This window comes from Amblyomma mixtum, chromosome 7 (genome assembly GCF_055824585.1).
Source record: "Amblyomma mixtum isolate Tamu chromosome 7, ASM5582458v1, whole genome shotgun sequence".
Lineage (NCBI taxonomy): Eukaryota > Metazoa > Arthropoda > Arachnida > Ixodida > Ixodidae > Amblyomma > Amblyomma mixtum.
The window spans coordinates 22,466,376-22,489,234 of NC_143018.1; the positions used below are offsets into that span (position 1 = coordinate 22,466,376).

At 49.5% G+C, this 22,859-nt stretch overlaps 1 protein-coding gene across 2 annotated transcripts; it reads right to left on the reverse strand.

Moving 5' to 3' along the window:
- Positions 1 to 1,207: 1,207 nt before the first annotated feature.
- LOC149335256 (sodium- and chloride-dependent glycine transporter 1-like) lies at positions 1,208 to 22,379 on the reverse strand. Of its 2 annotated transcripts, XM_089551910.1 has the most exons (13): positions 22,058 to 22,379; positions 19,679 to 19,810; positions 18,137 to 18,309; positions 12,503 to 12,684; positions 10,223 to 10,355; positions 9,105 to 9,239; positions 8,115 to 8,218; positions 7,505 to 7,629; positions 6,989 to 7,101; positions 6,131 to 6,359; positions 4,704 to 4,804; positions 3,883 to 4,041; positions 1,208 to 2,219 (listed from the first exon to the last, which is right to left on the reverse strand). In XM_089551910.1, the coding sequence occupies exons 1-13, from the start codon at positions 22,194 to 22,196 to the stop codon at positions 1,890 to 1,892; spliced, it is 2,055 nt and encodes a 684-aa protein (XP_089408036.1). In that variant the 5' UTR covers positions 22,197 to 22,379; the 3' UTR covers positions 1,208 to 1,889. The 2 variants fall into 2 exon arrangements, with proteins under 2 accessions (XP_089408036.1, XP_089408037.1); XM_089551911.1 differs by lacking the exons at positions 10,223 to 10,355; positions 12,503 to 12,684 and having other exon boundaries at positions 1,209 to 2,219; positions 22,058 to 22,373.
- Positions 22,380 to 22,859: the final 480 nt, after the last annotated feature.

Here is a 22,859-nt window from a genome sequence, read left to right on the forward strand (position 1 = left end):
GAAAAAACAACCACCTGCCGCCGGTGGGATCTGAACCCACGACCTCCGAATTACGCGTCCGGTGCTCCACCTCTGAGCTACGGCGACGGCTGTCAAACCTTCTGCTTTCGGGGGTATTTATGTTTACAAATAACCTAACCTTGAGAGTCTTCATCAGCGCCACCCATGTTCGTAAGCGGCGGACGTGGAACGTCCTGGGTTACCGCTGGTGTGACGTAGAACGCCATCGAACGGCGAGGGTGGAAGCTGTGTGAGAACCCTCTTATGCTTCCTATGGCATCAAGGCTGCCAGAACCGAGGCCCTCGCTAAGCAATTAAGCAAACAAGGGAAGGGGAATGAGGGGCTCGTTATAAATATGAGAGAAGCCAACAGCCACAGAAACCAAGGAGCACAGGGTTTTTTTTTTAATTTATTTATTTTTTTGTGGTGTTGATCAAGTAAGAATATTACTGTCGCTTAAAGCTAATTGATATATATATATATATATATATATATATATATATATGCATGTCAATATACCGGCACTATTTAACGTTAAACAGCTACTGACAAAAATAAAAATAAAAAAAATCTTTCCGGAGTTAACCAGGTGTGCTTATCAGTGTTCCCAAAAGCGACGGCCGGGTAGCAGACGATAACTAATTTCCCTTACTCCGAGCGACGTAGCAGGCGATAACGCCGGCCGCGGTCTAAGCTGTGCGCCGAGGTTCCCTAGCGAGGAAAGTTAGCACACGCGTTTCGAACTGGGCGCTGCATTCAACACGTCACCAGCGGACGTTTCGCTTACACCATACTGCCTGCTCTCCTCGTGCGCTGTTTCGGTCGCGTGCGGGAAAAAGCGTCAGATTTGCGCTGCAGGGCTCTAGAGTTTTTCTTCGTTTCAAAAACTGATATGACATCGTCTTCTTCACGGCATCAAGCTCCCAACTGGGACTAACCACCTAGCTACGATAATTAAAAAGTTAGTGGGTCTTTGTTAATTACCTGGAAAATTAGTTTTGCATCATATTGTGTCCGCCGGGGCAAAGAGTGTGATCCTACACCTATTTTTTTGCTAAATTGAACTCAATATTTGCAGGAAGTTTTTGAAGTGTTCGCTGAAGCACCCGGTATATGTCCTCAGTATCCCTTTAACAAATGACACCCGTAAAGCGTGTTCTGCTTCAAATGTACCAATACAAAGGAGAAGCCAGCTTTACGCATTAAATCTTTATTGCTGCTTTACTGGAAAAAAAAGATAACCAAATATAGCATGCTTTTGTTCTCGGAGAGTACACTTAAAGCAGAACGTACTCTTTGACGGACTTCTAGGCATCAGAAGCCGAGGAACACAGGAGCGAGCAGGATGCTTTCTCCGGTACACAATGGGCTGCTCTTGTGCCTACAATATTCAGCCTGCACACACGTCTGCACATAACATAAGCGTCAGCTGGTTACCATGTTGGTTGTTGACAGGCTGCTCATCCCCGAGAGAGGTCGGAAATATTTGTATAAAAGGCGCGCACTGAGACCACTGCGCTGAATACAATCAGAAAAAAAAAAGAGCCCGTAAAAACTTGAGTTGCATTCGGTGTCCGCATTTAGGCTAATCACACACAAAAGTCGAGAAAGCACTATGTCAAGCCACGAAGCACAGTGATATGACGTCACAGAAATGAGGTGAGAAAGTTTGTCGCGGATATGGAAAGTATGAGGCACCGTCGCGACCACCATAGTCCTCTGCACAGGTTGAAGCCGTCACATACAGCAAGCTCCGCGGAACTAGAATCTTGTATTAAATATTGCTCAAAATTTCTCATAGTATCCTGTATACGACCCTATTCAAGATAGTGACCAGAATCTTGTAGAGGGTTTCATATAGGAACAAAGGGTCCTGCGTCACAGGATCTCATATCAGTCCGGCCTGCACCCCTGCAGTGGTTGAGGCGACAGGCGCTGCATTTTCGCCAGGTGTCGCCGATGCAGGTTCAACGGGCGGGTGGACCATCCGAGCGAGGGTTGTAGGGTCGGAGGGCGCCGTGAGAGACGGTGGCGCCCCCCCGCTGCCTCCAGCAGCCGCCGATGTGGCTTTGTCACCTGTCGGCGGCTGCGGCAACGGCTGGTCCGGCTCCGAGAGGTTGTTGATGCCTCGCAGCCGCAGGAAGCGCAGGTACTCGCGGCGCTCGTCGGGGTCCTTGGGGCCCCAGTCGTGCGAAGGCAGGAGCGCCTTGTGCAGCACCTGTGTAGGCGAAGGTGTAAGCAAAGAATTTTAGACGCCATCAGTTAAGTTGCCGGGCTGTTACGCGGGGGTCCGTCGGGCAGCACGCAACCAGAAGGCGTTACCTCGATCATCCTTGGTTTTGATTTCATCGTTTTGTCAGGGACCGTCGAACAGCCCCTAACCAGGCGCCGTTCGTGCGGATTTATGTTGAAACACACGCGGTAAACTGCAGGAACGACTGTTGGCCTACTGCGACGAGCAAAGGCAAGCGTTCATGCCGCAAAGCGGAGCCGACCCGCGGACCCCTGGGGTTCGGAGAAGGAAGTTCGACAGGAAACCAGTGAGGATTAACAGCCGTCCCAGAGAGGAGCGGCGAAGGACGGGAGAGGGGCCAGAACAGTACACGCGGTGTCGTTCGCTTTCCTGGGGTTTTCGCTGTGTTTTTTTTTTGTGTGTGTTTTTGTGTCTGTGTGCCGCAACTGAAATAGCGCAAACTTCGTAAGCTTCGACTACGCTTTGCTTGCGGGTAACGACCTCGCGGGCTCCGGCTTCCCATTAATTATTTCGATTTTGAAGAAGCACTTCCAACTGGGCGTTGCAAGCTCGTCTCAGATTTGTGAAACAAATTGTCAGAATGCTGTGAAAACTGATTTAAGGGGCGGCACTTCCGGCGCCAAGGGCGATACCGGAGAGACGCGAGGAGGCTCGGAGATGATCTGGGGGACCTCGGAGCGAGAAGCTTCGCTGAGGTGGACTCAAAGGGAGAGCCAGCGTTTGTGAGAGGTAAAGAGATGCAAGTGCCACTGTGGTCTAGTGTAATTGTTCAACTCGTGAAAATGTAAGCAAGTGTATATAGCGTCCGAAGTTGTTCAGTCCGTTCCTGCAACGTGTCGCCGGATCACCGAACGATCAGGAAACTTTAAGATCACGAACATCGATCGTAAAGAACCTATCCCTCTCTTATCTGAAACTAACCGGCGCGTCCTTTATGTATCGTACTGAATTAGAGAGTATGTCTTTAGGCGAAAATCACTAACAGGGCGACAGTCTGAACACTCCGCTCGTCACCGTCGCGCACTCTCTGTAAAGTGCAGCATGAACGAACATTCCAATCACATTGGAACATTCCAATCACATACTTTCACCGAGAAGTAAAATATTACAAATAAAACAAAACGAAATGCAGTAAGAACAAAACGGCGTCGTCCTGACTGATTCATTTTATTTTTTTCGTGTACTCTCTGACAATATCAATTCATGCATCTATAAATCAAAACTATCATAGGAAGAAGCATCGTTGGCCCTTTGGTTTGTCGCTGCCGGGATACATGCACGCAATAGAAGCAATATATACTTGAAAAAAAAATGTTTATAACCGTAAGACAGCTACACAAAACGCCCCCCACCAAGACGCAGTAGCTCGTTCTCTCTCTCTCTCACCACTGGGCAGGCAGCTGCGTTTAGGGCAGAATGTACACCTAGCCGGGGCGTCGACTGGAAAGGTACTGACCATGGTGCAGTCGTGACATCTTATTTCTCTTTTCTGTCGCTATCTGTCTCGTCCCTACGCCGGCATCCCTATCAGCTGTGCTTGCTCCTTACATCCGTGGGGTACTAAAGCAGTGGATCATGCACACTGCAGCATCGATGCAACGAAAGGAGCGCGTCCTTAACCACTCACGCGTCCGCAGGTGTGCCAGTGGTAGAGGGCGAACACTGCGATGATCTTCATGGCGATGAGCACCGAGCAGGTGCCGACCACGTTCACCCACGTGGGAAACGTGTAGTCCCCCAGCGTGAGCGGCTCGCCGTACATGAACACGTCCGCCACCACGATCCACTGCGAGGATCGCAGTTTTTTAGAGCATTTTTGTCAAGCGTGAGAACGAAGGAAGGAAAGAAGCAAGGTAGACAGGAAAGAAGGAAAGGTAGCGAAGGAAAGGAACGAGAGAAAAGGAACGTAGAAAAGAAAAAAAAGGAAAAGGGAAGAAGCAGAAATAAAGAAGAAAAAAGAGAAAGAAAGGAAGAAAATCACAAGCTGGATTCGCTGCCAGTAAATTCGGATTAAATTCGTGGTTCATAAGTTCTATATATATCAGCAGGCGCTTGATGCCTATCACTACCTTCTTCGTTTGTGCGTCCCCTCCCTGTAGCATCATTGAGGTCTCCACACCTCGCTGGCCCTCGTGACTAACCAAAGTACGTAAGCTGCGAGTACGGACACAACAAGATGCACGCACAAGCACGAAAAGCGCCGTAAATCCGTATCTGCATGTTTTACGGGCATCTTCCCGAGAGGGACCAAGATCTCATTAGGGCTGGCAATGAGGCTAGCTGGTGATAATGGAGGCCTTCGTCCGCCATATCCTCCCCCCCCCCCCTCCCTCTCTTTTCACTGTTGCCGATAGCTCCACGAGAAGCAAGAAGGCGCTCATTGTGTGCCCTAATATGCTTGAAGCTCAGAGTTGGCGACAGCGGAGAGGCTAAAAGACGCCAACTCGCCGTGAGACAGACGGGGCAGCATACGGCCCAGCAGATCTTCAGCGCCAGGCTGGGAGGGTGACCGGACATGAACTCGATGTCGGCGCAGAACCGCTTCAGCCCTGCGGAAAATCGACATGGAGTGATGCGCAGATATTGTCGCAACCAGAGCTGACAAAAAAAGACAACGATTAGGACGTGGCAGTGCTTGTCATGTTCGCTTTTGAGGTCCCTGTCCCTATAGTCCGATACAACTAAAGAACGAAGCGGCTTTTCCCCGTCAAAGGACCCCCCCCCCCCCCTTCCAGCCAATGGCGTCGGCCTATTCTCATGAGCCTGCTATCGCGACTTTGCAGGGAGTGGCCGACGAAAGCGGACAGTCCCCTCCTTCCATGGTGGGGGTAGTGCCCTCCCTTCTTTCTTTCTTTGTTTGTTTGCTTCTTTCTTTCTTTCTTTCTTTGTTACTTTCTTTCTTTCTTTCTTTCTTTCTTTCTTTATTTGTTGGGGAGGAGGAATAACCGCAAACTTGACAGGACTGAAGATCGAGAAGAGGACAGGACGAGCGGTAACTAGCAACTGAAGTTTATTGAAAAAAGACATGTTGCAGCAAAGGTTGCATCTGCGCATAGCGTACGGGAACTAAGATAGTGACACGTGGAACACACAAGATAATTAATGATATACATCGAAACGAACAAGAAACGAACAAAAAACAACAAAGAAATGCCCGTCACAGTGTGTGATATGTGATATGTGTGTGATATGTGTGATAAGTGTGTGAGTGAGCCTTCCGTGGCGCTTTTAGATAAAGAGACCCGGTTTCTGTTAAACCTGTGACGGGCATTTCTTTGTTGTTTTTTGTTCGTTTCTTGTTCGTTTCGATGTATATCATTAATTATCTTGTGTGTTCCACGTGTCACTATCTTAGTTCCCGTACGCTATGCGCAGATGCAACCTTTGCTGCAACATGTCTTTTTTCAATAAACTTCAGTTGCTAGTTACCGCTCGTCCTGTCCTCTTCTCGATCTTCAGTCCTGTCAAGTTTGCGGTTATTCCTCCTTCCCAACATGTCTGACCAACTGGCCCAAAGCTTCCCCTTGTTGAATCTTTCTTTATTGTTTCCTCAGACACAGTCCAAGAGGAGGCCGAGGCTAAAGGTGACGGAGCGCCTGACAAGGGACCCGGCCCCCTTGCACAATGTACATAAAACAAAACTAGCATGACAAAGTTCGGTCAAGCAGTCGTCCTAGGATCAGTCAATGTCACTTCATTGTCACACTGGGAGGTTCATAGGAATCGGCCGACGCCATTGGCTGGAAGGGGGATCCTTTGACGGGGCAAAACTGCTTTGTTCTTGATTCGTATCCGACTGCAGCATGCTTTCAACTCCTTGTCATGGCAACAACGCTTAAGACTCTACTCCTTATCCAATAACAGGGGAGCCGCACCGTAACCGAGGACGACAACCAGGAGCTCGGCGAGGCCTATCCATGGCAGCAGGTAGCCGCCCAGATAGGTGTCCATCACGGTGAGGATGTAGAGGCCCCCGCGGCTGGCCATGGGCATGCCGCACACGCACATGAGCGCACACACCGCGAAAGACAGCAGGGGCCCGTACTTGCGCAGCGCAGGATACTGGTCCTTGAACGGGGTCAGCAGGCACTCGACCGACGAGAACTGGCCGCGCGAGGACAGGAAAGAGGACCTGTTCTTGGACACATGTTCACGAAGAAGATTCTGGCGCAAAGAAGGGCTTAAACTCAGATGTTGTATAAGGAAGAGGCTCAGGACAGGAAGAGGGGTGTGCAGAGTGCATTACGTGCCGTCGTCTGCATTCAAAGCACTGCAGTTAAACTTGAAGTCAATTACCTTTTCTCCCAGGTGCATTGTTTTTGCGACGGCCGTTCTGTGTACTACAGGCTCACAGTCATTCTAAAAGTAATGTTAGCTACACATATCCCACGTCCGTTACATCAGGGCACTATAAGTGTGTCGTGAGTGTTCATGGGAAAGGCGAGGGAAAAAAAACAGTACACAGCCCCGAATTCTTTAGCCGACCGAAAAGAGGCCGCGATGCATCGCTGATAGCACGGTGGTAAGCAACCCTGGTGCGGGGATGGTGAGGCGTTAGCCTGTCAGCCATTATGGGGCAGCCGAAATAAACTACCCGAAGCCAATCCTGGCTGCTGTAATATCAGCATCACCCACCTCAGTAAAACTTCGGTTGGGCTAGTTGGTACATGATATTCTTTTCATGATGTTTGCGCCTATTGTTCGCGCTCACCGTTCTTAATAAGAACACCCACCTCCGTGTCTATGGCGAGGAAAAAGAGCATCGCGTAGAAGGCGGCCGACCAGAGCTGTGGGTAGGCGATCATGCTCAGCGCCTGAGGGTACGCGATGAACGCCAGCCCAATACCTGCACGCGGAGAGAGAGGAAATTGTCAGTGAAGAAGCCATAAAGCGCGTGACGTAGACTCTTGAGTACCACTCCCTTTCTAGAGCTTTGATCCTTAACGATAGCGACGACAGAGGCAGTCTCTCATAAATAAAGGACCACGATAAAGGACGACGCTTAAGGCGTAACGTGTTAGTAATTCAGATTCGCAGTAGCAGTGATCAAAGCTAATTACGAATTGCGAGTGATTAGCGCTAATTACAAGTAACAGTATGCAGGCTCATGGTAAAACAAAGTGCAGAAAATGGGCATACAAGTTCCTAAGGGTAGCCCTTGATACCGGCGTCGTAGTGACGACGTCTAGCGATAGCACCCCTCGACGTGCACCAGAGTGTAGAAATGCCAAACCCGAGGTCTCACCCACCCGACGAGACGACGTCGTCGACGGGCAGTTCCAGGCTGTACGCCATGTTTCCGAGCACCGAGAACACAACCAGGCCCCCGAGGACGCTGACGACGAAGTCAGCCGCCGCAACCACGAGCACGTCCCTGAGTGCATCACAGGAGACGAGAATTCAGTGGCTAAGTCTGCAGAGTAACACTGTCTCTTCCTTCGTTCTGTGCATCGTCCACAAGCGCAGCTTACATCTGTATTGCCAAGTCACAAACTATAGAACCAGTTCGTCTTCGTAGAGCAGAGAACAGGTTGTTGTGACGGGCAACCTCCGTAGCTTGTTGGTGTACGCCGCACCCTTTATCCTAACTTGTGTCCACCGGTTTATTCGTTGACTTTGTCCCACGTTGCGAGCGCACCAGGGGGCGAATTTGCACGTTTCGCCAAGCCTTAAGCACTGTACACGATGCTTTGCTGTGCAATATACAGTCGAGGATAGTGGCTATACGCCATGCTATTACTCTGCATTATAACACCTCGTTAAAAAACGTGAAACAAGCGGCAAAAAAGCTCATGTCAATCTCCTTTCTTTTTTTTTTTGCAGCTAATTCAGTGAGGCGTGAGAGCTGCAACTGCCTACCCTTGAAGCTGGTTCCTGAATTCGTTGAAGCCACCGAAGCAGATGATCATGCCCTCGGCGAGGCTTAGCGAGTAGAAGATCTGCTCAGCAGCGCTTTTCCACACCTGCGTGATGGCAGAAAAACAACTGATCAGTCCAGATGCTCCTTTTGTCCCAGCTTGTTTCGAAGCGTTGCCAGCATGCGATATATTAATGGTGCAAGAGCACGCTTATCTTGGCTTCAGTACACATTCTGTCTGCGTCTGTCGTTTCCTGTGCAGACTTCCTGTTGAGCAACGATTTTGAGACTTCAGCGTGCCATCTTCGCACTGCACCAGCTGGCATCAAGCAGCTAACTGACCTCAACAGACCCTGGAACGCGCCAGTCAGCGTTCCAAGCTCTTTGTGATTTTTATGACAGCAGAAACGTACACATGTTCGGCTATGATAATGGTAATGACCACCCAGAATTTGCGCTGCTTAAATAAGCGGTCAATACTAGATGGACGCACGGAATCATGTGAACGCAACATATGTGTTCCCGACAAACTCAAAGGACATTCTATGATCACTATTCAAGCACTTTCTGGAGCTGCCTTTTGCAAATGGTAGCTATATTGTCCGGTGCTAAATTAGAGCAGGTCGAGAAGCCCGCGCCACTCCGCCAAGTGTTTCATGAAGTAAAAACTAGCAGCAACGAGGAGCGCCTGGATGGATACCGTCCTGCGGACAGTGCGTACAGTGCGGCTAAAGATTCGGCCAGCTGTACGTATTCTGACCAACGAATCATCTCTGCGTCGCAACGTATCATCGGGTAACGAACTCTAGCAGCTAGGACAATCACTACGACACCAAATATCAGCAATGGCCGACAGCAGCGAAGCTATATAAATCCCTGTTCTTATTCTGAGCCATTTACATGCTTGAATCTCCGTTGAATTCAAAATGGCTTCCGCCATGACAGGTGGCTGTTCCCTGTAGTATGTTCACTGCATAAGTGAGCAGACTGACCTTTGCGCGGAAGATACTGGACCAGTCGGGCACCAGGTAGAAGCGGATGCCGTCCGCAGCGCCGGGCAGCGTGATGCCACGCAGGAACATCATGATCAGTATGAAGAGTGGAGCCAATGACGTCACGTAGACCACCTGCCAGGAATAAGAGGGTAGCCATGGTGCACACTGCAGAGTAACGGCCACTACGCCACACTAAGCCGTAGCTACCGTTTCCCTGTTTGCTACATTTTAGTGTGTCGTTCTTCGTTATAATGGCACAGGAACTGTGGCTACGACATCCATGAGATTTCAATTTGTTATACAGAAGACATTCCAAAAAAAATACGGCTTCGGTCACTGCCCTTGTCCAGGAATAGCATACCATTCTTAATATTTTTGCCCCTAGAATTAGCCAATGCGTGCGAAATTGGTATGGAAAGGAGGCCCACCAAACATTTGCATAGACCTATCGTTATGACATCGCGGCCAATTGTCTTGTATTTGTTTACGTGCACCTGCTAGCGGTACTGGCCGAAGCAAGGCGGTTGACCTCGAGTTCATAGCAGTAGGTCGACTCTAGTGGTTCCAATGCCTCCTTTGAGGGGCATTTGCCGCTTTTTTTTTCTTGTTCTGTTCTTGTGCTTTGTTTCATGTAAATCAATTGTACAATATTTCTTGCCACGTTTCTTGAAATGTGTTTTTTGTGTGTTTTGTTTGATGTCTGACTTGTGTTATTTACATGGTATAATTTCAGTGCTCCGAATGTTGTACAAAACTTGAATTTACTGTTGCAAATTAGAGGTAAAATGTCTGTTTTAATTATACTATGTTTTCACTGTAACTGCTATGTAAACGGTCTTCTTGGCCTTAGTCAAGCTGCGTTAGCAGCTTTTAGCCAAGGAGACCCTCCAGGCACTTTCTGGAAAATAAACATTGAATTGAATTGAAATTGAATTGGTTTGTCTTTATGCGTCTATATGCTTACGTCACAGGGTGCATATTTCTCCGACAGAGTCGATCCTGCTGTGCGCCTTCCATCTACGCGTTTTTCAGCGGAACCCTCTGCGCGACACGCTCATGGTCATCGTTTCTGTCCTTGTTTCGGCAATCTGCCGCGCACCACCTCAATGGCGCACCTTTCCCGAAGTCTTAATGCCCTTGAAGACGCAAAGGAAGACGCATGTCCAGGACACCACCAGGGATGCGACCAGCGGAGGCTGCAGCGAGCCCAGGTCCTCGATTCCGCTGCTCAGGCCCAGCACGTGACGGCTGAGAGGGTGCAGGAGCAGTGTCAGCGTGAGAACTCAATTTTTGAATTCACAAGAAGGTTATCAAGTGCCTTTTCCCTTTTCACGTTAGCTCTGCCAGAAGATTTTGCAGTGTTTGCGACATAGCTGTCAGTTCTGCCGTTCTCAAGGACCACGTCACCACCGCTAGTCCTGTGACGTCATCTTCAGTGTATCGGTGTGGGACAGGGGGGATATTGTTTTATTGTCACCCTGTCTTTCAAAGGACGTGCTTAAAGTCCCAGGTGGGCCCGGGCCACCTAACCACTTAGCCAGAAATGGGATTTTTACAAACCAGCAAGTCGAACTGGAAACTCAGTTGGGGATCGTGTGATTCTGTAGTGGCGACAGGGTCAATTTTTCTGTTATACTGATATACTACGGCCGCCTCCACCATTAATGCTACAACAGGGAGGCGGTACAGTTGTCGCTTCGCTTCTTCGATCGGCGGCGGAAGGCGTAAGGGCAGGGAGTTACACTTCACACAGCACAGTGTTGTGTGTTCTCCCCTGCCCCGTTCCTTTAGCTGACAGCTCCAGCTAATTTTTTATAGTAGGTGTGACTGAAACTTTCGCTCTCGGCGCCACTTTCACCTTAGCTGAGCCATAAGAACCATGTGGGCCTGGGTGTGGTTGTTCTTGAGGTTCTTGAATGTGCGCCTTTTGTGGTCATTTGATCGAAGGTGGGACTGCCCCATGTGAATCAATGAGCGGGCGCTTTTCTGCGGCATGCGATGCAGCCCTGGTGTTCGCCTCTTACCCTGAAGAACGGCTAAATTTCTGGAGTACAAATTACCAAGACAAACAAATGCGTCGCCACAAACAGTTGAATGTGCGTGCATCATTGCACAACCCAGCACTACTCACATCCTCAAGGGAGAATGGGGACAAATTATGCCACGTGTTATTAAGGAAAAATTCGTATGGTGCTGTCAAACTTTCGTTTATTCCTCACAGTGGGCTCCTAGTGTAGATTGATCCTTATGAAGAAAGAGTATCGCCCCGGCCATCAGTGTATCGTGGGCAGACGGAAAAGAAAAACCAGCAGGTTGTAAAGTGAATCCGCCTAGAGCCGCAAGGCGAAAAAATTTATACATATAAAAGATGAACTGGTTTTGGGGATGAGATGTTAAAAAGAGGAAAAGAATTATACCGAGAAATAAGTCTACGTCATTAGCGGTTCCCGAGCAAAAGAAGCAGGCCCGACTCCAGGGGCGTTTAGAAAGCGTTCTCCCGAGAAAACCAGCAGCCGCGGATCTTGGAGACGATGATGATGATTGTGGTTCGTAGTGTGTAACAAAGAAAGCGAAGAAGGAGCTAAAGTCAGCCAGCAGTAGCATACGCTTTCCCGAAATACCGTGGTTGCCCCTATTTGCAAGGCCGGTGAAAAACGCACCCTACAGAGATACCAGAAAAAAAAATGTATAGCGTTGCATCCCGAATGTAGCATAAAGTTTATCGCTACCACTTCCAATGACGGTTCTACACGAAAATTAATTCAGTGATCCGCAAACCGGGACACAGATCGGCATTGCTCTGTTCCTCTGTGTTGTACATTACGGTCACAGTGAAAGGTTTCAAAAACGACTGCGATAATTATCGTATATTTTCACCATGGAACAATGGAAGCCATATGAAACATGCGGAGTCAAATGAAAAATGCGCACGAAAGAGTCTAAACTCATGCGGACTCCGTGTGACGCCGTGCATCTCATATGGAAATCTTGTCGAAACTATTTCGATAATATGGTTTGTTTTAAAAACATATTGTTGGTGCTGGCTTTCTGTTGGTGATCATGTCGTCGCGCATTCGTGAATACCGTTCTCGTCTGAATGATCATTCATTTTGTACTATCTTGTTGCTGTTTTCTTTGTGTCTTATAAACCCCCTTCCCTCTGTAATGCCCTTGGGCCCTGGAGGTAAATAAATAAATATAATATTAACCGTACAAGACACATATGGAAAGCGTACGTATTTCCATAATCTTTTGTGTATGAAATGAACTCCGTATTCGGTTCCATATGCGCCGCTAATATGCAACGTTTTACTAGGGATGCAGCTTACAAGAGACCATAAAACGCATGCATAGGGTGGAGAGAAACATGGTGGCAGAGAAAGGTGTCCACCCACTAGAAGAACTGCTCGGGCGCCGTCTGGGTGGCGGGCGTGCAGGCGTTGGCCAGGCGTTCGTACACCTCGAGGGGCACGAGCACCACGTCGGAGCCACGCGTGATGACGTGCGCGTCGGGTCCCGTGTAGTTGTCGCCCGCGTAGCGGTTCAGCAGGCGCCGCTCAATCGTCCAGCACGGAACCTGCGCGCGAACACGTGTCGTACTGCACGGCCGACTTTTGCGAACGACCGTCGGAAAGCTACAGGGTTAACTGCTCGTGAACACCCATCGTCAACTGCTTACACCGGTATTTTCTTTTCACGACGCTGATGGTGGTGTGATTGTAAAGAGCGAAGATGAAGATCACAGCGGAACCTCTTCCCAGACCGTCGCTCACAACCCTTGCAGCGACAGGGATCGCCAAAGGCACAACACTGGCTCGTCCAGAGCGTTAACTGTCAAAGTCACTCTAGCATCACAGTATTCCCCCATCCGGGCTCTTGTATAGAGCAGTGCTGCGACCTTAAGTGCTGAACTTCTTTGGTGTGAGCCGCCGCTGTGGCTCAGTAGTTATGGAGCTCGGCTGATGACCCGAAAGACGAGGGGTCGATTCCGGCTGAGGCGGCTGAATTTCGATTACGGCGAAATTCTAGAGGCCCGTGTACTGTGCGATGTCAGTGCACGTTAAAGAACCCCAGGCAGTCGAAATTTCCGGAGCCCTCCACTATGGCGTCCCTCGTAGCCTGAGACACTTTGGGACGTTAAATCCCCAAAAACGCATAAACCATAAACATTTAGTGTGAGTGACCGTACATGGCCTTTTTTGAAAATGCAGAAGGCGGTATATTAAATTATACTTCAGTTCACATGGTGGAGGCAAACAAACCGATCGCGAACATTGGCCGGATGTTTACTCTAGTGGTAATGCGTTATTTCAGCGACAGCTATAGGGTGCTGCGAAATGCCGATGTCGCGTTTTGGCAACGCCATCTATACTGTGTGGGTGGTGTTGGTTTAGGTCGCTTCACTCGCTTTAGTACGACGGGAAAGCTCTAGTTAATGTCTCCTGCTGAGAATATTGGAGAATTCTGGTGTAATATCAAGCCATGGGTTGTGGTGGTAGTGGTGTCTATATAGTCGCATACAATTCAAGAACGAAGCGGCTTTTCCCCGTCAGAGGACCGCCCAATTCCAGCCAATGGCGTCGGCCGATTCTCATGACCCTGATGGGGTGACAATGCAGGGAGCGACGCGACAAAGCAGGGAACGGACTATCACCGACCATATAGGGAGAGGAATGTCCCCTTTCATCTGCCACTCCCTGCATTGTCACGCTAGCAGGCTTATGAGAATCAGCCGACGCCATTGGCTGGAAGGGGGTCCTCTGACGGGGAAAAGCTGCTTCGTTCTTGAGTTGTATCTATAGAAAGTTTGCGTCACGCCTGCTACCGTTCGACATGAACGGTTATATGCGCGATCACTCATTAAAGGGGTGGAGACACCAAATTTTGAAGCTATAAAAAGCCTGCTATGGGGTTCCTATGTATGCAAGGGCACTCACAGCCAGGTGTTGGACGCAACAAACGTTTACAAAATATTTTAATTCGGTTCCAAAGATTACCTAAATGCTCACTCTCACGATCTAGACCCATCGCTAGCGCCATCAACCATGACGTCACAAGGGGTGTAGAAAAATAGTTTCAGTGACGTCATACCAAAACACAGTGACGTACGATGAGCGGGGCACAGCCGCGTGAGCGCAGTCGACGCACCAGCGAGCCGCGTTTGCTGCTAACCGCCACTCGCTCGGTTTGCGGCGGGCCGTTGCGAACAGCGTCGCAACGTCCGATTGCAGCTCGTTGCCTGCGTCCGGCCTGCTAGATGTCAACGGCGGGCCGCTCGCGGCAACAACGACGGGAAGCGGCAGCGTCATGATGACATAGGGCGCACTCCTTGGAGCCGGGCGGTCTGCGCCAGTCTTCGTGCCGAACGCCGGCGTCTGAAGAACGCGATAGTATTGTTTGTTCACGTTCATAGCAAACCCTGGGATATATGAATATCAAAAATGCATCGTTTCTGACGATCGTTGGCAAATACCGAGTTCCTGGTAGAAGTGATGACTGCGATGCAAGCAAATTTCATCAGCCGGTTTTGTGCTGCTGCTACCTGGTGCGGTTCGCCTGCCGTCTGCGCTGTTGCTGAAGACGTCGTGGAAATCGAACATATTTTTTATTATGGGACGAGTTCACAGTAAAGGGGTGCCGAGCGGAGCACGTTTCTGAGCGCTGGCCTAAACGCTGGCCAGTCCCGAAGCGCCCTCAGCTGCGGAGTCGATATGCGAAAGCAGCTAGGCCTAGCGACGACTAGGGCAGTCTGGGACCAGCGCGCAGGTCGTCGGCCGGCGTTGCCGCAGGCAGTGTCGCTGCCGAAAGATCCACTTTAAACACAGTCATGCTGTCGTATCTAAAATCTAGAAAGCATCCTTTCTGGTAGCATGACTGTTTTGTATTTTCTTGTGCGGACGTGAAGTACGCCGAGTCTGCCGGCCGGTAGGTCAGCCTGGATACCGTCTGCCGACGTCATAAAAGCGAGCTAAAGAGTGTTCTTGACGTAAATAATACACCATGGGACAAGATATGTGAAAAAAGTGTCATTTTTGAGGATCGCTGACCAATACTGAGCTGCTAGTAGAGGTAACAACTGTGATATGAGCAAATTTCTCACAACCGCGCCTAGCAGCTGCCGCTGGCGCGACGTTGGTGTCCGGCTCGCCTGGCGCCCGCTAGCTCCGCTGCCGAAGGCGTCGTGGAGATTGACCATACTATTATTTTATTGTGAGATGTTTCTGTTAACACTACAGCTATTTGTGAAAAGTAGGCCTTTTATTATAGCGCAGGCGACTTCCGAAGCGCCGGCCGCTTGCTAAACAGGCTATAGGCCTAGCGGTCGACGACCACGACAGCCAGGCAGCAGCAGAGCTCGTCGCCCGGAGCGCCCGCGAGCGGTGCCGTTGCCGAAAGCTCCCAACATAAGCAGACATGCTTTGTCGCTGCTCGAGTATAGCTGGCAGTTCTGATAACAAGGCGATCTTGTCTTTTCTTGTGATATTTGTACACCATCCCAAGCAGCGCTCAGGTACTGCTGCACGGCAGCGAAGTGTGACACCGGTTGTGGGCGCAGCTTGGGTAGAGCGGCGCAGCGATGCTTACTGGCATTTTGCAAAGTGTTTCGCATCCTCACGCGAACCCGCGAAGGCGATATTAGCGTGCGAACAAAAAAAAAAGTAGATGTCCTCACTCATTGGAATCAGATCTGTCAGAATCCGAGCTGCTGGGACTAGACGTGCAGTTGTTTGTTTTCATGCGCTGGTCAGCACGTGTGTGGGAAAGCAGACGATGCAGCAGTAGGTGCGTCACAACTTCTGTGGGCCCACGTGACCAAGCGAAGCAGTTGATCTTCCCCCTCTGTGACGTCACTGTGCAACTCGGCGTTCCGAAACCGAAACCGAAAATCGTTCACCTAAAAATGCTATAATAAATTATTCACTGTGAATATATGAATCTTTGAGTGTGTATCATGCTTCCTTGAGCCATAAGAAACGTTTGGAACTAAGAACGCGCGAACCACAAATTTGGTGTCTCCACCCCTTTAACACGCGCAGCGAGAGAAATGGTCAAGACGGAGAATTGGGAGAGAGAGGTTTAGGGGGAGCGTGGACGGCGCCGATGGCAACATGATTTCGCCGAACGTACAATATACAGCTCTTGCTGTATTACATAGCGTAATGGTGATGTACTTTAACTTTATTAGTGAGACAGAAGACAGTGCTTGTGACATGCCCCAGGTATGTCACCGATTGAGTAAGATTAGTTGGGCCTTCTCTCGTGGGGACCAGGTGCTCAACTACCATCCCGGATGTGGAATGGATGCCGCCATCAGAATGACTCCAATGTGTCACCAACTTGATCGCTAAAGCAGTGTTTTGCGTTCCATTGCGATGTTGCCCCTAAATTCGCCACATCCTTTCAGGTTGTAGATCCCGAATCTTACAGTCGGCTCTACATGCCGATGAAGTGACTGTATGGGAATACCATCCAGATATGTCTCAGAACAGATCTGGATGATCTATTTTGAGACAGCTTACAATAATTTACCATACAAGCGCAGCAAGTCATGTCCAAGAAAGCTTCGAGAAGTTGAGTGCTCCTTCTGAACGAGTGTTGGGGGTGATCTGTGCAAACGCGAGCGTTGAAGACGAGTCCACCCTTAGCTTGCGACACGAGACACCAGCGCGCCAATGAGATGAACAGATGATGGATTTTTATGGCACAAGGGCAGCTTTGGCTAAAGAGCTCCTTGGCACAAGGTAGTTTTCATTGCACAAGGTGGGATCAAAGGCCCATTCATTTCACTCTAAAGAAGCCCTAAAGAAGCCGAGCACCAGGTAGGGGAAAGCTTGTACCCATTGCATCACCGGTGGGTACCCGGCGGCACTGGGGATCGAACCCCGCACTTCCCGCATGCGAAGCGAATGCTCAAACCACTCGGCCACCGCTGCGGTCTGAAGAGAGAAGTTGCTCTGTATATCAAGTGAAAAAATTCAGGGCGCACTTTGGCTCTCTAAAGTGCTGCAGGGCGAAAGCGTTTCCTGGCCACTGTTTGCTTTTATTTACTTTTTTATTTTTCATATTTTGTTCTTTATTTATTTTTTGCTCCTTTTGTTTTTATTTTTGTTTATTTTGTTATTTTTGTTTTTTCTTTTTCCTTTTCTTGACTTTACTCCTTTTATTTTATTTATGAAGCCCATGCATTCACCAGATACGCCTTTATTCATGCTGGAACCTTGAGCCTTTTAAGCAGTGACGCCGAAAGGCGGACGAATCTGCCGACGCGTCTGTCGACACTCCTGCCGACGCGTCTGCTAACGACAGTATGAGGCATTAAAGGCTTTCGCCTTAATAACATTAGTGGAGTTCAGAGTGCAGTTTTATTTTCGGATCACAAATATTCGCCAAGTCATTTAGGCATGACTTGGCCACTTCAGCGTCCATCGCTTCCTCAATTACTCACTCCGACTCCAGGCATCGATCGCCTCGGTACGCGCAACCAAGACCTACTGAACTACAGACCTGCACATACGGCGGGGTACTATGGAGCAGAGTGCGCCAACATTCGTTAGCTTGTTGGCCGTTGAGGGCGCTCGGTTTACCTGTTCGTCTGCTATGATCATCATCATCGTTTGCTATTTTGTGCACGCTATTTAATACAATTGTTTTGTTTTTCTCTGCTACCTTAACACCAGCAATGAAAATAGCTATAATAACGACTTTTTTTGCTCCCGAAGAGTATAAAACACGTCTTCCTTTTTGTCCCCTTTCTTTTCGTCAGCACCACCGTGCCTAGCATAGATAAATTGATGATAATAATTACGTGGACGAACGACAAAACTGCCCTCTTTGAAACAAAATGATGGAGGAGGCCATTTTTTCAATAGGTATATATTAGCGCCATGCCGCACGTAATGTTTCTGTCCTAGCGGCAAAAGGCATGAACTAGAACATGCGCGCTGGAGAAGGGCCATTTGTGCAGGTCTGTAGTTCAGTAGGTCTTGCGCGCAACCGCGTCCAGATGCGCGGAGTGGATGCCCACTTACGACCCCTGGCGTCGGGTTGTAGCAGTTGTGGTCGGCCCACGTGGCGTAGTCGCAGCTGGTCCACGGCAGCGTCTCCCGGAACGAGTAGACGAGGTAGAGCAACGCGTAGCCCAGGATCACGTTGTAGTACAGGCTGATGAAGGCGCACGCGTACACCATGGCCCAGCCCACGCCTGCGTTCGTCCAGTGTGGTTGATGTCAGTGCACGTTAAAGATCGACCACCGGAGACCTCCACTACGGCACCTCTTTCTCTCTTTCACTCCCACCTTTCTCCCTTCCCTTGCGGCGCGGTGCAGGTGTCCGCCGAGTTATGTGAGACAGATACTGGGCCATTTCCTTTCCTCAAAAACCAATTAACCAGTGTGGTTGGGACAGTCAGCAACAGAGCGAATCAAGAGCGGTTTAAGTGCGAGTGCTAGCCATATTCGAGTCACGTACAAGTCACGTACGGTTTAACGCAATTCATGGCTCGTAACATGGGCCCCTTGACCGAGCCGAAGTGTATCCTGCATTCCAGCCCTTCAGCAAGGGAGTGAGACAGTATAGCATTAAAGTTCCGTGGAGCCGTCATTGTAGCGTCGTAGCTGCTTGTATGGGTTTCGCCTAAACAGTTTGTTTTTAACAGAATGTTTGCACAAAAGGAGGTAAAAAAAAAATCATGAACTGTCGGCTTGAAGAAGCGCCGAAATCTGTTAGTGAGATTTTTTTTATTATTCTAAGCAGGCTCATCTTAAAAACGGCGTAAACATTTAGTTTTATGCCAAAAGTGAGCATCACAACACCGGTTGGAATTACCTAAACTCTAGAAATTGACGTTGCCAGATTAGTAAATCGTGAACATGGATCGCTGAAAGGAGTACAGACACCTCATTTTGGTGGCATGTTTTCTTCTTTCAAATGATGCGTTAGACATTGGAATATATGGTTCACCACGTGGTGTTCGTCCACGAGCGCTTTGTGATTTATAACCGAATTTCTTGTAACAGAAAAAAACTGAAATGTAATCACTGATACGTAGTTTTAATACACTATAACGCATTGGTCAGCCTGCTGAAAAGTGATTTAAACGCTCCCCACACGCCACAATCATTGCTCAGTCGAAGAAACCGGAACAGAAACTGCCTCCAGAAGAATTGTAAATTATTTTGGGATAAGCAGCTGTGAAGGAAAACGATGCGCAAAACTGCACTGGTGGTGTGTGCACTTGTGTGTGTCGTTTTTCCTTCACTGTCCTCGTCTGCAAGCGTTGCTTATCCCATGATGTCTGAAAATCAGCTAGGCTAGCACTTACTCTTCCATAAATTATTTAATGACCGTAGGCGAATGCCACCTGGAGAACCATGTATTCTAATGTCTAACGGGTCGCCTACAATAAGAAAACATGCAACTAAATTTATTTATCTGTGGCTCTTTAAGAGCCGCAGGCTATTCAGAGGTGTTACCATGATGGCTGTCTGTCATCACGGACAGCAAATATGTGGAGAGGTTCAGCATGGAAGCGTTGCCCATGGAATCAGTATGCTGAACCAAACGTTTCTTACCCTTGGCGAGCGGGAATCCCCCGAAGGCCTTGACCTGGGCGTCGCTGGCGAACTGGCCCAGTATGAGCTCCAGGTAGTACATGGGGCGACCCACGACAAGCATGAGCACCATGTACGGAACCATGAACGCCCCTGCAATAATTTAAATGTCCTTTCAGCCTGAGCCAACGTGGCCTGAAGTGAAAGTGTGTCAAGCATCGGCACAGGACGGGTCGAGATAGAGACACAGGCAAAGCAGGGCAACGTCACGTAACGCAACGATGCTGTTCATTGAGTCAGTACGGAAGTGGTAAGCACAGCCCCTCCATTCGACGTCATCATCATCAGACCGATTACACCCACTGCAAGGCAAAGCCCTCTCCTATGTCTCTACAATTAACCCTGTCCTGTGCGAGCTCCGGCCCCGTATCCCCGCAAACTTCATAATCTCATCCGCCCACCTAATTTTCTGGCGCCCCCTGCTACGCTTGCTGGCCCTTGGAATCCACTCCGTCACCCTTAAGGACCAGCGGTTATCTGCCTTCGGATTACATGCCCTGCCCAAGCCCATTTCTTCCTCTTAGTTCCAAACTAGGATGTCATTAACCCGCGTTTGTTACCTCGCCCACTCTGCTCTCTTCTTGTCTCTTAACATTACACCTACCATTTTTCTTTCCATAGCTCGCTGCGTTGTCCCTAACTTAAGCTGAACCCTTTTAGTTTGCCTCCACGTTTCTGCCTCATAGGTGAGTACCGGTAAGATGCAGCTGTTGTATACTTTTCTCATGAGGGATATTGGTAAATTGCCATTCGCCATTCAATATCTGAGAGAACCTGCCAAATGCGCTGCACCCCATTATTATTCTTGTAGTTATTTCACATTCGTTATTTCACGCTCGCTGTTGTGCAACGTTATACACGAAAATTCGCTAAGAAATGACATCACCTTCAGAAATACCACCACGCTTGCCCCGAACAATAGACCTCTCCCTGGTGTAAACAACGCGATGTCGAAGGAGCGTGGCCTGGTGAGGCTTACGCCTTAAAACAGTAGAGGTAGGTCACAGTGCTGCTGAGTTGCTCCGCAGACTCAATTTTTACCCGCTCTTACGTCACGCTATGCGTTGGCAGTCCTTAATAAAGTTGACATAGAGAGCCTGTGTATTGCGATGTCGAATACCGCCATTAGATAGCATTCACATCCTCAACTGCGATACCACTTCGTAAAGCGCTGATGCCCAGTAAGCGCACCTTGACTGTCGTGACCCTTCATGGAAGCAGACAGTATCACGCACCGATTCCGATTATCCTCCGAACGAGTGCGGGTTGCCAGCGCAGGAATGTCTCAGCGGAAAGCTCGGTGTCAAAAGCTTGCGATCGTGCAACGATTGCGCTAGATAGCTGCAGGAATTTTTTTTACCAGTGGGCCCACTCATTTATGAGTACCGCGATTGTAAGTACCGTCTGGAGGTGCTATGCCACGGTCACTAATGGAACCATGCTGGATTTGTCCTCCTCTTCGAATATGTCCGCAAAGTTTGGTTGGTTTGGTTTGGTTTATGGGGTTTAACGTCCCAAAGCGACTCAGGCTATGAGGGACGCCGTAGTGGAGGGCTCCGGAAATTTCGACCACCTGTAGTCCTTTAACGTGCACTGACATCGCACAGTACACGGGCCTCTAGAATTTCGCCTCCATAGAAATTCAACCACCGCGGCCGGAATCGAACCCGCGTCTTTCGGGTCAGCAACCGAGCACCATAACCACTGAGCCACCGCGGCGGCTGTGCCCGCAAAGTGGACACTTTGCGGACACAGCCGCCACGGTGGCAGCGGTAAGTTTTAACGAAGCGTTACAGTCGTCGTCGAGAGTTTGTGCACAGCCACTCACTCCAGCTATGAAAACATACTGCACGCCTAAGCACACACTACAACCTTTTAACTTATCTCTACTGCGTTAGAGCTACCGTTACATGGCCCCCAAAGAGCTACGCATTCTCGCGCTGCACACGAGCAGCTATAGCTATAGCGCGCCTCAGGGTAGCAGCAGCATCATCATTATCACCACTGCAGCACAGAGGGCCTCTCCTACCATTCCCCAATTAACCCTGTACTGTGGCAGCCACAATTTCCTTATCCCCCCAAACTTCATAACCTTATCAGCCCACCTGATTTTCTGCCGTCCCCGGTTACGATCACGTCTAGGGTATCGCAGCACTAAAACTCTTCTAGAGGCCCGTGTACTGTGCGATGTCAGTGCACGCTAAAGAACCCCAGGTGGTAGAAATTTCCGCAGCCCTTCACTACGGCGTCTCTCATAGCCTTAGTCGCTTTGGGACAAACCCCATAAACCAAACCAAACCAAAACTCTGATACGAGTGAAGAACACACACTGCCACCGACCTCCGCCGTTCTCGAAGACCACGTAGGGAAAGCGCCAGACGTTTCCCAGGCCGACGGACACGCCGATGGTGGAGAGGATGAACTCTAGCTTGTTGGCCCACTTCTCGCGCGGCGGACCCGCCGCCGGCATGGCGGCCATCGCTCCGGTACCAGGGGCCGACGACGACGCGGTCTCGGTTGCTGCTCCTGGGTCGTCCTGTGGGCACGCCTGTCGCGAGACTGCAGCGATGATGGCGAGCAATTAGCCGGTCCTGCTTTTGATGTAACCGATGACCGATTTCTTCGGTAACGGCGATTTGCATAGCAGGGAACGGTTCGACCCAACAGCGTGGAGGCCTTGATCTTTCTTCTTCTTCTTCCACGATGTCTCGCACGTGCGTCAGCACAGCACGGGTAGCCTTTTCTGGCAGCGTGGTGGTGGTGGCGAAAAACTTAGTCTTTTTAGGAAGCGATCCTCTGGGATTCCCTGTACTCCTATAGCTTCTTAAAGCGTGCTATACCTAGCAGCGATTTCTTTGTTTCAAGCGAATCTAGCTTCATTCTTGTCTAGAATCTAGCTTCATCCACTCCGTTACCCTTAAGGACCAGCGGTTATCTTGCCTTCGCATTACATGCCCTGCCCAAGCCCACTTCTTCCTCTTGATTTCAACTAGGATATCATTAACGCGCGTTTGTTCTCTCACCCACTCCGCCCGCTTCCGATCTCTTAACGTTACACCTATCATTCTTCTTTCCATAACTCGCTGCATTGTCCTTAACTTAAGCTGAACCCACTTAGCCTCAACGTTTCTGCCCCATAGGT